The sequence below is a fragment of the Pelobates fuscus genome, chromosome 4 (genome assembly GCF_036172605.1).
Source record: "Pelobates fuscus isolate aPelFus1 chromosome 4, aPelFus1.pri, whole genome shotgun sequence".
In the NCBI taxonomy this organism is placed as follows: domain Eukaryota; kingdom Metazoa; phylum Chordata; class Amphibia; order Anura; family Pelobatidae; genus Pelobates; species Pelobates fuscus.
In genome coordinates, this window is record NC_086320.1 from 45,433,745 (window position 1) to 45,448,688 (window position 14,944).

Here is a 14,944-nt window from a genome sequence, read left to right on the forward strand (position 1 = left end):
AATACTTTTTAACATCTATTCAAATAAATAGTTAGTACAATATTGACGCAATTGTGAAATGTTATTGACTATGCATAGGTCAAATTACTGTGGGGATAACTAAACACAGACTGAAAACAAATATTCTCTAAGACAAAATATAAACAGATGTTTTTTCTGTAATTGCTGATCATTTCATAAGATCAACAAAACTAAAATATAGCTTTGTATCTGTCTATATATCTATTAATCATATTCCTATTTTTGTCTACGCCTCTGTCCACAGACTTTGCCTATATGTTGATATAATATTGACCTTTAGAACATATTTATCTAATTCCAATTCTACAGATAATTTTTGTGCTGAACACCCTACAATTTCATAATAAAACTGTCAAATATGCTCTGCTAAGCAAAAGATGGTGAGTGGCAGTACTATGGAAGAGCAATTGCCAAGGTTATCCTAGTCAGTAGCCAGTTCTATATTTTACCGTGAAACAACAAGAGCGTGAAACCAGAATGTCACAATGTTTGTGTTTTGCACTTCATGGACAACAAAATATTTAAAAAAGAAAGAATATGCTCATATAATTTAAAGGCTTTAACTTAAAGAATAAACTATTGCTGCTGAACAAAATCTGTTAAGGAACAATACTGTTTCTTTTTTTAATGCTGTAGGAATAAAAAAAAGGTCTACAACAACTTTGCTATTTCATTTCTTTCCATTCTGCTTCCTGAAGTTTCTTCTGTCCATATCTGCTCTCCATTTTTTCCTATCCTTATTCTTTCAAACCACCAAAGATTGCTTTATTTTCTTAGATTCTCGTTCTTGCTTTCCTCTTCAATGTTTTCTCTGCTATTATCTTCTCGGACTCCCACTTCTTCATATATCATATGATAAGAGATGATAAGGAAGAAAATAGGGACAGGAATAAAAATGGCAGTAGATTTCATGGTGATGTAGGAGAAAGAAGAGATTTCATGTTGATATTGCAGAGAAGATGTTGCACAACACACAGATAAAACATAAAAAGAGATACGAACAGAAGTTCATGTTACAATCTCTCACTTAACAAAACCAGTCCCAAGATTCAGAAGACGCAGTGCCATCTTGGAGTCAGTTTTCTCTAGAATTTCAAAAGCAACTATTTATCAATGTTCTCTTGCTATAAATCAACAACAAACTATTACACCAAATTGGCCAAAGGGAGAATAAAATCAATTGAAATAGCTTTTCTAAATAGAAAAAAAAAGTTAGGTTTTCCAAGATTGTGCTGCTGGGAAAAATCCTCATATTTATTTCCATTATTATTTTTAAAGTATGGTAAGGTATAAAAACTTCAAAACTTGTATTTTTCTCAATAACTTTGCTATACGTACAGTAAGAAGATGTTTTTTTTTTACAGATTTACTATTTTTGTTTAACTTAAACAATGATAGACATCTTAGAGCAATAAAATAAAATCAATGATATTATTATCAAACTGAATATGATATTTTCTTCCTACAGCTGAAGATGCATGTGGAGGAACAGTTAGAGGATCCAGTGGAATTATTTCGAGTCCTGGCTTTCCTAACGAATATCACAATAATGCAGACTGTACATGGACAGTAGTCACAGAACAAGGAGACACCATATCATTAGTGTTCACTGATTTCCAGATGGAGGAGAAATATGATTACTTAGAAATCGAAGGATCTGACCCTCAAAAAATATGGTAAGATTATATTTACTAAGAACCAAATATTCTAATAAAAGCAAAATATAACATGCAGATTGTATCTTTTTTGGATTACTATCACAAACATTGTGTTTCCCCCATATTTAACATAATTATATAGGTAGAATGTCAGAAATGAGATACACTATGTGATGGAAAGTTATATGGTAAGGAAGGCTAATATATTATTATTATTATTATTATTATTATTATTATTAGGAAGGCTACTTGGTATCTCAAAAATTTCCACTAAATGACTCCATGGAAATATATAGCAAAAGTTATAATTTTGGTGAGCTGACACGTGATGTGCAACATTTTAATCAGAAAACCTAAGTGCTCTTATAAATATAAGAATGAAAAATATGAATTTTGCAGTTCTAGACTATATCCTGTATTATATTTTTGACACAGCATACGATAGTATATTTTTGTGTAGGGTTTGTTTGCACATATTTATGCAGGGCACAAGTAATATGAGATAGCCAAATGCAGAAAAAAGATATTCCCTTTAATCCTTCTTTTTTCACTGATTCATGAGTTATACTCAAGATTCATTGGTCACTAAATAAAGTCTTGTTAATAATGGAATATAATGGAATCTATCTATATAAAAGTTGACTCTCACCGCTCCAGGTGGTACATATATTTAATTTGTATTTATTTATTTTTTGTGTGTATAGTTGGTTCCTTTTCTAGAGGCCTGGGAGTCTAAAGAGTTCTGCACAGTATCTTAGCTGTATTTTTCTGAGCTGATTTTTCTTTCTGATGTTATTGCCATATAAGCCACCACTGCAGAATTCCGTCGTTGTCTACCAACACAATGTCAGGTTGCTTGGCCACTACTTGCTTGTCTATCTGGATTTGAGTCCCAAAAGATCTTAACCCTCTTATTCACAACTACCCTTTGTGGTATCTCCCAGGTCCAGCCCATGTTCTGTGCAGATATTTTATAAGGAAACTTGATTGTGCCTCTCAGTATATGCTGTCCCTGATAACATCTTGCAAACAACTACTATGTACTGAATTGTCTCTGAGGCTTCTTTTGCACAGTCTGCACCTTGGATCCTGTCTGGTGTGGTAGACCCCTCTTCTACTGAGCTAGTGTTACGTGCCTGTTCCTGTGCTGCTAGGATTAGTACTGTCTTTCAGTCTTGCATTTTCCAACTACTGGTAGAATTTTGTAATATGAGCCACATCCACTATCTATGCTACAGCCCCCCTCCTCCTCCATGTCTGCATCCTCTATCTATTGTTATCTTAGGCATTCCCTTAGCAGTTCATTTTGGGAGCCTTCTTCATGATGTACTTGTGGATGCTCTGTGTTTCATCCAGGACAGTCTCTGCCTTAGAACCGGGAAATATATAGATAGATATATATATCTATCTGTTGTGTGCAAATATGCACAGGCCTCATTTGAATAGCTTGAATAGGCTTTTCAAATTATTTAATATTTTTGGAAATAAATGTCATATCTTGAGGAAGAAATGCAAACCATTTGTAAAATGGAAAAATTAGGCAAAAAAGTGATTCTTTGTTGTACCAACTTGCATATGCCCACCCAAAATCCCTTACAGTAGTAACATCACTGCAAATTTGAGATTTCTGTGGAAAAAGCAAGTCTTATTGCTTGACTGGTGTGCAGAACTGTGTTTAACAATATATTGACTACCCACTGACTTCAGGTGGAAGGGGTTTTCAATCACTATTTTACCCCACCATAACCTTCTTGTTTTCTCTCTCTCTCTCTCTCTCTCTCTCTCTCTCTCTCTCATAACTTATCAGCCTTTTTCTATAAATGTATTGCGTGAAAGAGTTTAGTACTCACATATTTTATTTTTTTCATAAAGTTATTGCATGAAATGCAATACAAGATAAATAATATCCATGTTTCAGTCCTAAACTGTCCTAACAGCAAGTATTCTGAAGCCCAGGGTTTTTGTTTGTTTGTTTATTTGTTTGTTTGATTTTAACATGTCAATGTATAGTAAACAACATGCAAATTAGTCAAGCGAATTATAAGCCTAAGTCTGTTTGTAATGAGCAGCAAAGTATCTATATTGTGTACATTTAAAAGCCACTGTTGTGGTCCAAAAAAAAAACACAAAAAAAGTAAAAGAAAATGAACTGAAAGAAAACAATATAAATGATGTATGGTTTAGATCAGTTTATTTATCAGAAAAACAATCTCACTTGACCCAGCTTTGTGTCTGACAATAGAATGACCTGTCTGTAGCTCTTTCGCAGAAGCAGGCCATTCTCTCTGCTTCTTTCATATCTCGGTGTCTCATGGGTCAGTGTGCTTTGAGGGGGATAATGAGGACAGATGGAGATAAAGATAAGAGTGCTTGATATGCTCTTTGATAGTGAATACTAAACATGGTGGTATAGAAGTTGATGAACCAAATATTTCATGATGTCCAGGCAATTTCCTGTTTACAGAAATGGAATAACAATTTTAATAACAGATTTAAACTAATGTTAAGATCCCATTTTATTTCTGACTTTTTATAGGTGTTAAATTCTCCTCACCTTAGAGTTACATCAGAGTTTTAATTTTCTGCCTCATTTTCAAATTCCTTACTTATCTTCTAGTCCACACAGAACAAATTAGAAGTGAAGATACTGCAAAATTATATTTTTTTGTTAATAAAAAAAATTAATTTGAATGCCTTTTTATTTCCTGTCTGTTTATAAAGATTTCTCAGTATAACCAGTTAATGTTAATAGTGCTGGGAGTGAATTATTACCCAAAGCTGCAAATGTATTTGTAATGCACATTGCCTGACCTTAATCAAATCAGTTGGATTGAGAAGTTGTACTCCGTGCCACAGCTTAATTGCATCTTTGACCTCTATTACTGCACAGCTTAACTCAGGAAACCACAGAAGAATTTAATAATAAACCATAAAAATCATACACCAACTAATTATAATTCTTAAAAACAAACACGGCCTACACTAAGCATTTCACAATTCAACTAATATTCATTAACATGGCTGTGTTGACAGTCATTGAAATAATGTTTACCTAAATGACAAGATTATTGAAGATGCTTATTTCAAATATGCTCTTTTAAGAGTTATATATCTACAGTTGCAAATATATTTGACAGATGGCAGTCTCTCGAACAACCTGTACTTAAGTGATGTAAAGCACTTTTATTCAGATTGCAAAATTTAAATCTTTATTTGGGCACGCAAGAGCTCATACAGGTGGTATTCAAAAATTCTCTAAATATTGCCACAGATTGGCCCTGTCGTATCGTATAACCTACAATGTAACAGATGATACATACAAGTCTTTCAAATTAACATTCTAGCTATTTCAATTTCTACCAAATAATTCCTCGCACTCTTAACTCCAAATGTTGATAAAGACATCAAGAAGATTTTAGTTCATTAAACTACTTGCAAACTCAATCATCTTATTGTATTAACAATTTAGATTCTATGTAGATTATATGTGTGTTAAAGCTTGTTCATGCATACATTAAATGTATTATTCAAAATGATAAAAACTATCAAATTGAGGTAAAAAAATAGGTAAAGAGTTTTTTTTTTTTGGGTGTCCAGATTCTAAATACCCTGCTTAACAAATGTAAATATTATTTGTATTGTTCTCTCCTATTAGTAGGCATACATTTTCCTAGACACCTATGTGAAAACCAGCAATTATTTATTTAACCCCTTAAGGACACATGACATGTGTGACATGTCATGATTCCCTTTTATTCCAGAAGTTTGGTCCTTAAGGGGTTAAGTAAAAAAGACAAGAAAAGCTTATCAAAAAATTAAAGTGATGCCATAATGATTTAACAATTTCTGCCAAGTTAAATTTGTAATATGCCTTAACTCCTTAACTCCTTCACTACTTTCATTTTTTGATGTATGAATTATCAGCAGGGCCGGACTGGGAATTTAAAGCAGCCCTGGAAAAAAATATTTACCAGCCCCATAATGCGTCGCGACCTGGGGTCTGCTGGGATATGGGGCTGTAGTAGGGTATTGGAGCAGTGGTGCAATGTGTGAGGGATGCAGTGTGTGTGTGTATGGGGGGCTGTGAATGTGTGTGGGGGGCAATGTGTGCATGGGGGCAGTGTGTAAATGTGTATGGGGTAGTGTGTGTATGGGGGGTAGTGTGTGTATGGGGGTAGTGTGTGTATGGGGGGTAGTGTGTGTATGGGGGTAGTGTGTGTATGGGGGGGTAGTGTGTGTATGGGGGTAGTGTGTGTATGGGGGGTAGTGTGTGTATGGGGGTAGTGTGTGTATAGGGGGTAGTGTGTGTATGGGGGGTAGTGTGTGTATGGGGGGGTAGTGTGTGTATGGGGGGTAGTGTGTGTATGGGGGGGTAGTGTGTGTATGGGCTGGAGTTCACTCTCAACACTGCGACCACCAGGAATTCATGGTGGTCACAGTAGTGAGAGGGAACTCTAGCCCATAGCTCCAGGGCTAGAGTTCACTCTCGTGAGAGCCGGAGCATTGCCATGGTAACCGCGGCAATGCTCTGTGCTCGTGCGAGAAGGACGCAGAGGAGCTGCAGGTTGAGCTCCCGGCCCTCTCTTCCTCCCTCCCCTGCCGGCTGCCCACACGGTGCCTGTGGAACGGGGAGGGAGATAGGCTGGCAGGGAAGAGCCTCGTGGGGCTCTTCCTCCCCTTGTGTGTCTCTCTCCTTTCTCCCTCTGTTTCTCTCTTCCCCTCTGTCTCTTTCTCCCCCCTTTCCCTGTCTCTCTCTCCCCACATCTCTCTTCCCCTCTGTCTCTCTCTCCCCCTTTCCCTGTGTCTCTCTCTCTCTCCCCACATCTCTCTTCCCCTCTGTCTCTCTCCCCCACATCTTTCCCCCCTTTCCCTGTGTCTCTCTCTCTCTCCCCCACATCTCTCTTCCCATCTGTCTCTCTCTCCCCCACATCTTTCCCCCCCTTTCCCTGTGTCTCTCTCCCCCACATCTCTCTTCCCCTCTGTCTCTCTCTCCCCCACTTCTTTCTCCCCCCTTTCCCTGTGTCTCTCTCTCTCCCACATCTCTCTTTCTCTCTGTCTCTCTCTCCCCCACATCTCTCTTCCTCTCTGTCTCTCTCTCCCCCACATCTCTCTTCCTCTCTGTCTCTCTCTTCCTCTCTGTCTCTCTCTCCCCCTCTGTCTCCTCCTTCTCTCTCTCTCATCCCCCTTCTCTCTCTCTCATCCCCCTTCTCTCTCTCTGTCTCCCCCTTCTCTCTCTCTGTCTCCCCCCTTATCTCTCTCTCCCCCTTATCTCTCTCTCTCCCCCTTCTCTCTCTCTTCCCCTTCTCTCTCTCTCTCTCTCTCTCCCCTTCTCTCTCTCTCTCCCCTTCTCTCTCTCCCCCTTCTCTCTCTCCCCCTTCTCTCTCTCCCCCTTCTCTCTCTCCCCCTTCTCTCTCTCTCTCCCCCCTTCTCTCTCTCTCCCCCTTCTCTCTCTCTCTCTCCCCCTTCTCTCTCTCTCCCCTTCTCTCTCTCTCTCTTTTGTTTTCCCCTTCTCTCTCTTTTTTCCCCTTCTCTCTCTTTTTTTCCCCTTCTCTCTCTCTTTTTTCCCCCTTCCCTCTCTCTTTTTCCCCCTTCTCTCTCTCTTTTTTCCCCCTTCTCTCTCTCTTTTTTCCCCTTCTCTCTCTCTTTTTTCCCCTTCTCTCTCTTTTTTCCCCCTTCTCTCTCTCTTTTTTCCCCCTTCTCTCTCTCTTTTTTCCCCCTTCTCTCTCTTTTTTTTTCCCCCTTCTCTCTCTTTTTTTTCCCCCCTTACCTGCGAGTAGTGAGTAGGGTTTTTTGCTGGAGCCGCCGGACCGGGTGGCAGCCTCGCCGGTCCGGCGGCACTCCTGTCAGGCTGTCACTAGCGCTGGGGGCTGATGGAGGAGGGAGGAGCATGACTCTGTACCATGCTCCCTCGCGGTTTCTGTGCTGGGAATTGTGGGAACCGCGAGGGAGCATGGTACAGAGACATGCTCCTCCTTCAGCCCCCAGCGCTAGTGACAGCCTGACAGGAGTGTCGCCGGACCGGCGAGGCTGCCACCCGGTCCGGCGGCTCCAGCGTGGAATGCGGCCGCCGGCCGGCCCCCTCAGAGTGTGTGCCACCGGACCGGCCACCCGGTGGCACATACATGGTCAGTGCAGCCCCCAGGTGCCGCGGCCCACCGGGAAATTTCCCGGTATCCCGGTGGGCCAGTCCGGCCCTGATTATCAGCATACATTTATTTGAAGCATGGGATGCATATCTAGACTATAACCATCATAAGACTGTAGCGTTAATAAGTATATATCTGTGTAACAAGGATTGAATCTATTATGCAATCTTTTTTTGCATAATCTGGCACATCTGAAAACAAAATCAATATCAATACAAAACCTCAGCAAATGGACCCTCCATCACATATTGGTATGGTCCAGCTTGAACAGCAATCTTGAAGTGAAATTGGTTTCCTATAACCAGTTAACAGGTTGATTTTAAAAGTCAAAATCATAGTAGATACAAACTTGATTATATAAATGCTAATTATTCCAGCCCCTCTTATATCTCTTCACTGATCCATAGGTATGCCCCTCCTCGTACCCTCCGCTCTGCCCGTGACCACCTCCTGACCGCTGCTAGCACCTGTACAGCCAACTCGCGCTTGCAGGACCTCTCGCGGGCGGCTCCTCTCCTATGGAATAGCTTGCCTACTGCCATCAGACCCTCCCCTAGTCTTCAATCATTTAAGAAGGGCCTTAAAACCCTTCTCTTCAGGAAAGCGTATGGCCTCCCAGAGTAATCTCTACCTTACATACCTGTCTCTTGCTCTCTCCTATGGGACAGTGCTTTGCTCTCTCCTCCAGCTTTGCTTCACTCCTACTTGATATTTCCTGTCCTAATGTTTCTAATACCCCACCTCCTATAGTCTGTAAACTCATTTGAGCAGGGTCCTCTTCAACCTATTGTTCCTGTAAGTTTTCTTGTTATTGTCCTATTTATTGTTACATCCCCCCTCTCAAAATATTGTAAAGAGCTACGGAATCTGTTGACGCTATATAAATGGCAATAATAATAATAATAATAATAATAATTATAATAATAATTTCTAAAACTGTCGTATTCTGTTGATAAAAATGTTTCCCCATTAAATTTGAATTGCAAACACTTAGCATATAACATCAAACTCATCAAAACACAGCTGGATGACTATACGTGCAATATCTTTTCCTTTCATATAAAAAAAAAAAAAAAGCATTTAAAAAAAAAATAATACCAATAATTCATTACAAAGTAACTTTTTATGCTCAGGTACTAACCAGTTTGTATGAGTAATGCATAACTGGTATTGGTATTAAGCTATAGACTGTGAAAAGTTTGTTTGTTTTTCTGGAAATAAAAAATGGGTACAATTAATAAGTGTCCATTCCCCAGACAATTTGTACTGTCTGATATATGCTTTTGTCACTCAGTTTCTGAAGAATTTTGTAACAGTACAAAAAGAGTAAAGGTCTTCAAACAAGCACACAAAAGATAACACTTCATGGAAACACAATCACTCTTAGATTTTTACAAATGCATTAAGACACTTGCTCAAGTTCTTGTAGTCCATAGTCCATACTGCAACTTTTGAATTATCAAATTGTTACATGCTGAAATGGAGAAAACTACACTTCAATGTCTGATTTTTTTTATAGCTTAAAAGCAAAAAGAAAATGTAATCTGGTCTGATAGAACTCATATTATCCATGGTAAATAATAATTGCCATTAATGAAATTGCTGTGTTAAAAGTATTAGTATACATGGAATCAGTGTCTTACTACAAAAGTAATTGCACTCACTAATAAACACTTTCCATTTAATTTTGAAATTTTGGCTATATTAGCTTATATATTTGTGTCATGTATATTGTTTCATTGTTTATTTGTCATATGTGCATTGTTTATCTCCTGGCAAGAAGTATGTAGCATTTCATTCTTACAAGGATGAGTTTGGTAAAAAATGATCCTTGAGATTACATATACAGTCGTCTTAGTTTTGCCTATGCACCATTAATACAACTCTGTCATAATTTCATTTTAAGTATATATATATATATATATATATATATATATATATATGTTAAAAGGCCTGAACTTGTGGAGGCCTGAATTTGTGGGAGGAGTAAGTCCCCTACTTAAACTCCCAGCCCCTACTCACCTCTGCCTTTCAGCTGATTGTTTTGTCCCCATAGCAACCAGCACTTCCTGTCCAGCTTCCCTCCAGAATTTTTTCCTGTTTCCAGCAGTCAGACGTCCTGACCAGTCCTCCGTCCGTTTGAGGCCTTCCACTCGGTTCCCGGTCAAGGTACCCGGTTTCCGGTCACGAGACCGGCACATTCACGTAAGTTAGGCGTAGGAAATAGCGCCCCGCTATTTCCCGCCGTTCGGGCCTAAAAACGTAGGGGTAGGCTCCCTCTATCATATTCGTACAAATACACGCTTTTTTAACCGATTTCAGTGTTCACGCCAAAACAGACGAACGCTCGGCACTTTATCACTGCTTTTACATATTCGTACGGAAACTACCTAATCTATTATTTATATACACAGTAATATTATTACGGGCATTCTCTTATTTCCGTTTGGTCACCCAGGACCAATCTATTTCGTACGATTAAAACACAAACACCTTGCTCTAAATCCATATTCGGCTAGTTCTTATTCAAATAGGCTACAGTATGCACTAAGTTCTATTTCACGAATTCTACTTTTCTTTACGTATATTCCCTGTTCGGTCATATTGCTACTGATACCTTTTTTTGTCAGTTTGGGGATATAATTAGCTTGTTTAAAAATCTGCCTTGTGATTTTTCTTTCTATGTTAACCAGTTAATTTGTTTTACTACTTTTTAAAATATCCACGTCTATCATAAACGTACGGTTTCTATACACTGTGGCAGGATGGCCAGGCTCGTCACAAACTTCAAATGCAACAGTCAGGATAAAATAGTACTGCAATTTATTGTCACTTTCCACAATATATACAAGGTTGTGCTCTCCCACAAAATAAAACAAAAAGAAAATAAATCCTACTCCAACTTGGAGACTTACTAAACAGTATTACTAACAATCCAACTGGCCAGCTAATCTAGTTCCCAGTTTTAAACAAAATGAAATACAGCACTTTAAGCAGGTTTCACACAGTACCTTTGTCTCAGGCTTAACTGCCTCCTCTCTCCCAGCTGTTAGACTCTCTGATGTCTTCAGAGGCTAACCTTTTAAAACCCTAGTGCTGGTTAATTACATTCACCTGGTATATAACATTCAAGGGGTGACTCCCACCAATTAACCCCATCATGCTGGGAATAGAGAGCACTCCAATCTATTACTAACATAGAAAGCCTCTCTGACCTTGCCACAACACATATTTACCTATTAAACACTTCATTTTGTCACATATACTAATAAATACTGTTTATAAACACAATATCCGGCACATAAACGTCTGTACTATTCATTTTCCATATAATCACGCTGTCACATATTTTTGGCTTTACAGACTGCATCGGTTTCTCGCTTTTTCTGCGCTAAAGTTGTTTATTTCAAGGTCTTTTATTACAGGAACAGGTATTGTATTTTATCACTTTGCATTATAAAGCCATAGGCCTAAAATGTTTACATATTGGGTTTTATTACTTACCTCCACACCTGTCGTTAACTATGGAATTTTTCTTCGGTTAACCCTTAGCTCCAGTATTATTCTAGGCTTCCCCCGGTTCTACACAGTTAAACCGTTTCACATAATGTAATTTCTTTATGTCAAACCAAGGTATAGTTCACAACTCGTTTGTTACTACACCTCATATAAAACCTATCACGGTCTCAAGTTCATTACTACTTTTCCACAGGCTTACGCCCACGGTACGTTAATTCTTTAATATTATTTCTACTCAGACATACGGTCATACAGCCATCAGGCTCCGGAAAACACCAAAACCTGACCCGGTACTCAGCCATACCTTCAGGTACTTACGTCTATACCCAAATACGTCCAATCGTCACCCCAAGGCCTCATCCAGCCTTCTCACAAATATCTATTTCAGCCCAGTCACACACTTAAACCTTCCAGATCCCTCAATGCAGGATCTCACGTTGCGCCCCTAACAAACAACCTACTCCCAATTCAAATCATACGCCACCACGATACGCATAAATACGTCAACATCTGTCTTAAAGCCTCAGGACTCTTCCTCAAGGACAGCATAAGACGAGACTTACCACACTTATTACCACCAGAAGGTTCCAGATACCATTCGCAAGAAGTCAAGGTTAGTATCTACACAACATTCCAGTCCTCTCACCTTATCCTTAAATATACAATCGAACTGGCTACAGGGTCTAGGCTAATGCCTTAGCGCACCCTATCAGAAAACCCATCCCAGCGAGGCCTTCCATCCCCCCCCACCTCAACACGGAGGTACGGCCCCACGCCCAAATCATAGTTACAAGCCTTGCATGCCCTACTACAGGGCGCTAGTCAGGGCCTCACCTGTCACGGCCACACGTTTTGATTTCTCTCTACTGTCACCGAGAGGCCAACATCCCGCCACCACGTCTGTGGCAACTACGTCATAAGCCAAATCATAGGTAGAGCCTCTCACCGCCACTTGGCATTAGCAGGGCCTCACCTATCCAAACATTCAACAGTTAAGTTTTTCGCTTTGGCATCTAGCATTACAGTCCAGTTCTTCCATATACACCACCCCACATACCCCGCCTACTTACCTTATGCCCCTTCTAATATATCTTTCACATAATCATTCCTTTTAGAATGTCCCAAGAACCTATTCCAACCAAAGAATTGACAGAAGAAACTCCATTCACGCCTACCAGACCCGGGTCTCCAGGCGAATCACTCACTCTTTCAAACCCCACGTCCTTGAGAGCATGGACTATTCCCAAAATTACAGCCGAGCTTAGGCTCAGGGGAATCCCCTTTCCGGCCACAGCTAGGAAGGCTGAACTTTATAGGCTACTTACTCACCAAGCCCCCGAGCCCAGGCCAGGGACTAGCTCTCAAGGACAACCACCAAGCAACAGCACGGCCACCCAGGATACCCTGGCAGAGATCTTGGCCAATCTACAGACCCTCAATAGCAGGCTATCTAAGGTGGAAAGCGCCATCTCCTCCCCAGGTACTACCACGGTAGTCCCAGTCGCTTTCACGGCTGTACCTACTATACCAACATGCCCTCCTATACTCCCCCCTCCAGCACCGGGCACAGCCATTACACCATTTGAGTCACCAGCACACTCCATCCCTGACTCTATCAGGAAAGATATCCTAGACGGGAAGGATGTGTGTCTGGTGTCCTTGCTCATAGCCTCACAGGATGTACTTGAGAACAAGGCATTCAATTACGGTGATATCTCTGTGGTGCTCAAGACAAGGGATCCCAGGCTTAATCATCTGGTGGATTATCTCACCACAGGGTTCACTAAAGGGTTTCTCACGGGTATTGTAGCCATTCCCCCAGGTACACTAGAATGCCCTAATCTCCAGTCAGCACGTTTAGACCCAGTCTCCATAGACACTCTCATTGCCTCTGAAATCACCAACGGTTTCATGATCGGCCCCTTCACCTCTTCACCATTCTCCTCCTGGCGCACTAACCCCATTGGTATTGCTATTCACAAATATTCTAAAAAAAAAACAAAAAAAAACGTCTAATTATTGATTTATCGGCACCGCACTCCTCTTTTGTTCCAAGCATAAACGCACTCATTCCAGCAGACAAATTCTCACTTCAGTACGTAACCATCGACGACGCCATACAGTCCATCATATCATCTGGTAATCGACCCTGGCTTGGCAAAACGGACATCACAAACGCGTTTAAATTACTACCCATGCACCCCTCACTCTGGCACTTACACGGTGTTAAATGGCGAGGGAAATATTACTTCTCTACACGACTCACTTTCGGTTCTCGAAGCAGCCCCAAACTGTTCGACATTTTCGCAGAGTCAATATGCTAGCTGCTTCTGAACGTCACCAGGTGTCACTCCGTTATCCACTACCTTGACGACTTTTTACTAATAGAGCCAGGGTCACCTTCACCCACAGCAATCAGAAGCACTACTGCACTATTTTCCACACTTGGAGTCCCTTTGTCCACAGCCAAAACTATAGGCCCCACAACTAAATTGACCTTTCTGGGGATAGAACTGGACTCGGTTAACCTCAGAGCTAGCCTCCCCCACGACAAACTGTCACGTTTGAGAGGGGAGATGACTTGTTCCTGCGGAATGATGTTTGCACTAGAAAATAACTTCAGTCCCTTCTCGGATCCCTGAACTTTGCGATGCGCATCATTCCGCAGGGAAGGTCTTTCATATCCAGACTCCTTTGCCTGCTGCACGGAGTTCCGGACTCTGGCACAGTTTCTTTGGACCCCCACGCCAAGGCTGACTTGGGGGAAGTTTTTGAAGGACTGGAATGGAATCTCCATGTTTATTCCCCCTCTCTCCACCTCTTCACCCATCATCCACACAGACGCAGCAGCCAATACCGGTTTTGCAGCCATTTTTGGGAACCACTGGTTCAGGGGCCATTGGCCCACTGATACGGATGCCTTGCCAGGATTCAAAGAGACCTCAGCACTATTTGAAATTTATCCCATTGTGGTGGCCGCACACACCTGGGGTCATCTCTGGTCTGGCAAGGCAGTCAAATGCTACTCTGATAACTCGGCAGCTTGCGAAATCGTGAACAAAGGGCGATCATCTTCCCTGACCATCATGCGGCTGATTCGCAAGCTGACCTGGTTGGCAGCATCCGGCCAGTTTCACTTAGTTTGTTTTCACATCCCGGGTATTCACAACACGGCCGCTGACGCTCTTTCTCGTTCTCAATTTCAGGCATTTTCTCAGGCACTCCCAACGGCTCACCTACAACCATCCAGGACACCACGGTTCCACGATCTAATCCTGGATTAAGCACACTCTTGAACCACGCTAGAGCACTCACTCACCAAGCATTATCACCAAACACGGCTATCACTTACAATAGGGCTCTTAATATATTTAATAAATTCACAGCAGAGTTCGGTTTACAAGGTGACTTCTCTATTCAAACCATGGTGGCTTTTGCCTCTTTTTTCCACCTACACCTTAAACTATCTCAACACCATTAAACTATATCTCACGGGGGTCCAGCACCACAGCCTCACCTTTTTTTCCTAACAACACACCTTTCCTGTCTTCATACCCCGTCAAAAAGGTTTTGAAAGGAATATCAAAGGTTTCACCTCCA

At 41.0% G+C, this 14,944-nt stretch overlaps 1 protein-coding gene across 1 annotated transcript in view; it reads left to right on the forward strand.

Moving 5' to 3' along the window:
• The window catches only part of CSMD3 (CUB and Sushi multiple domains 3), a 1,213,223-nt gene that overhangs the window by 384,529 nt on the left and 813,750 nt on the right, over window positions 1-14,944 (forward strand). Inside the window, exon 5 of the mRNA XM_063451130.1 lies at window positions 1,490-1,697. Coding sequence (XP_063307200.1) covers window positions 1,490-1,697 — 208 coding nt within the window. The remainder of the gene's footprint in view (window positions 1-1,489; window positions 1,698-14,944) is intronic.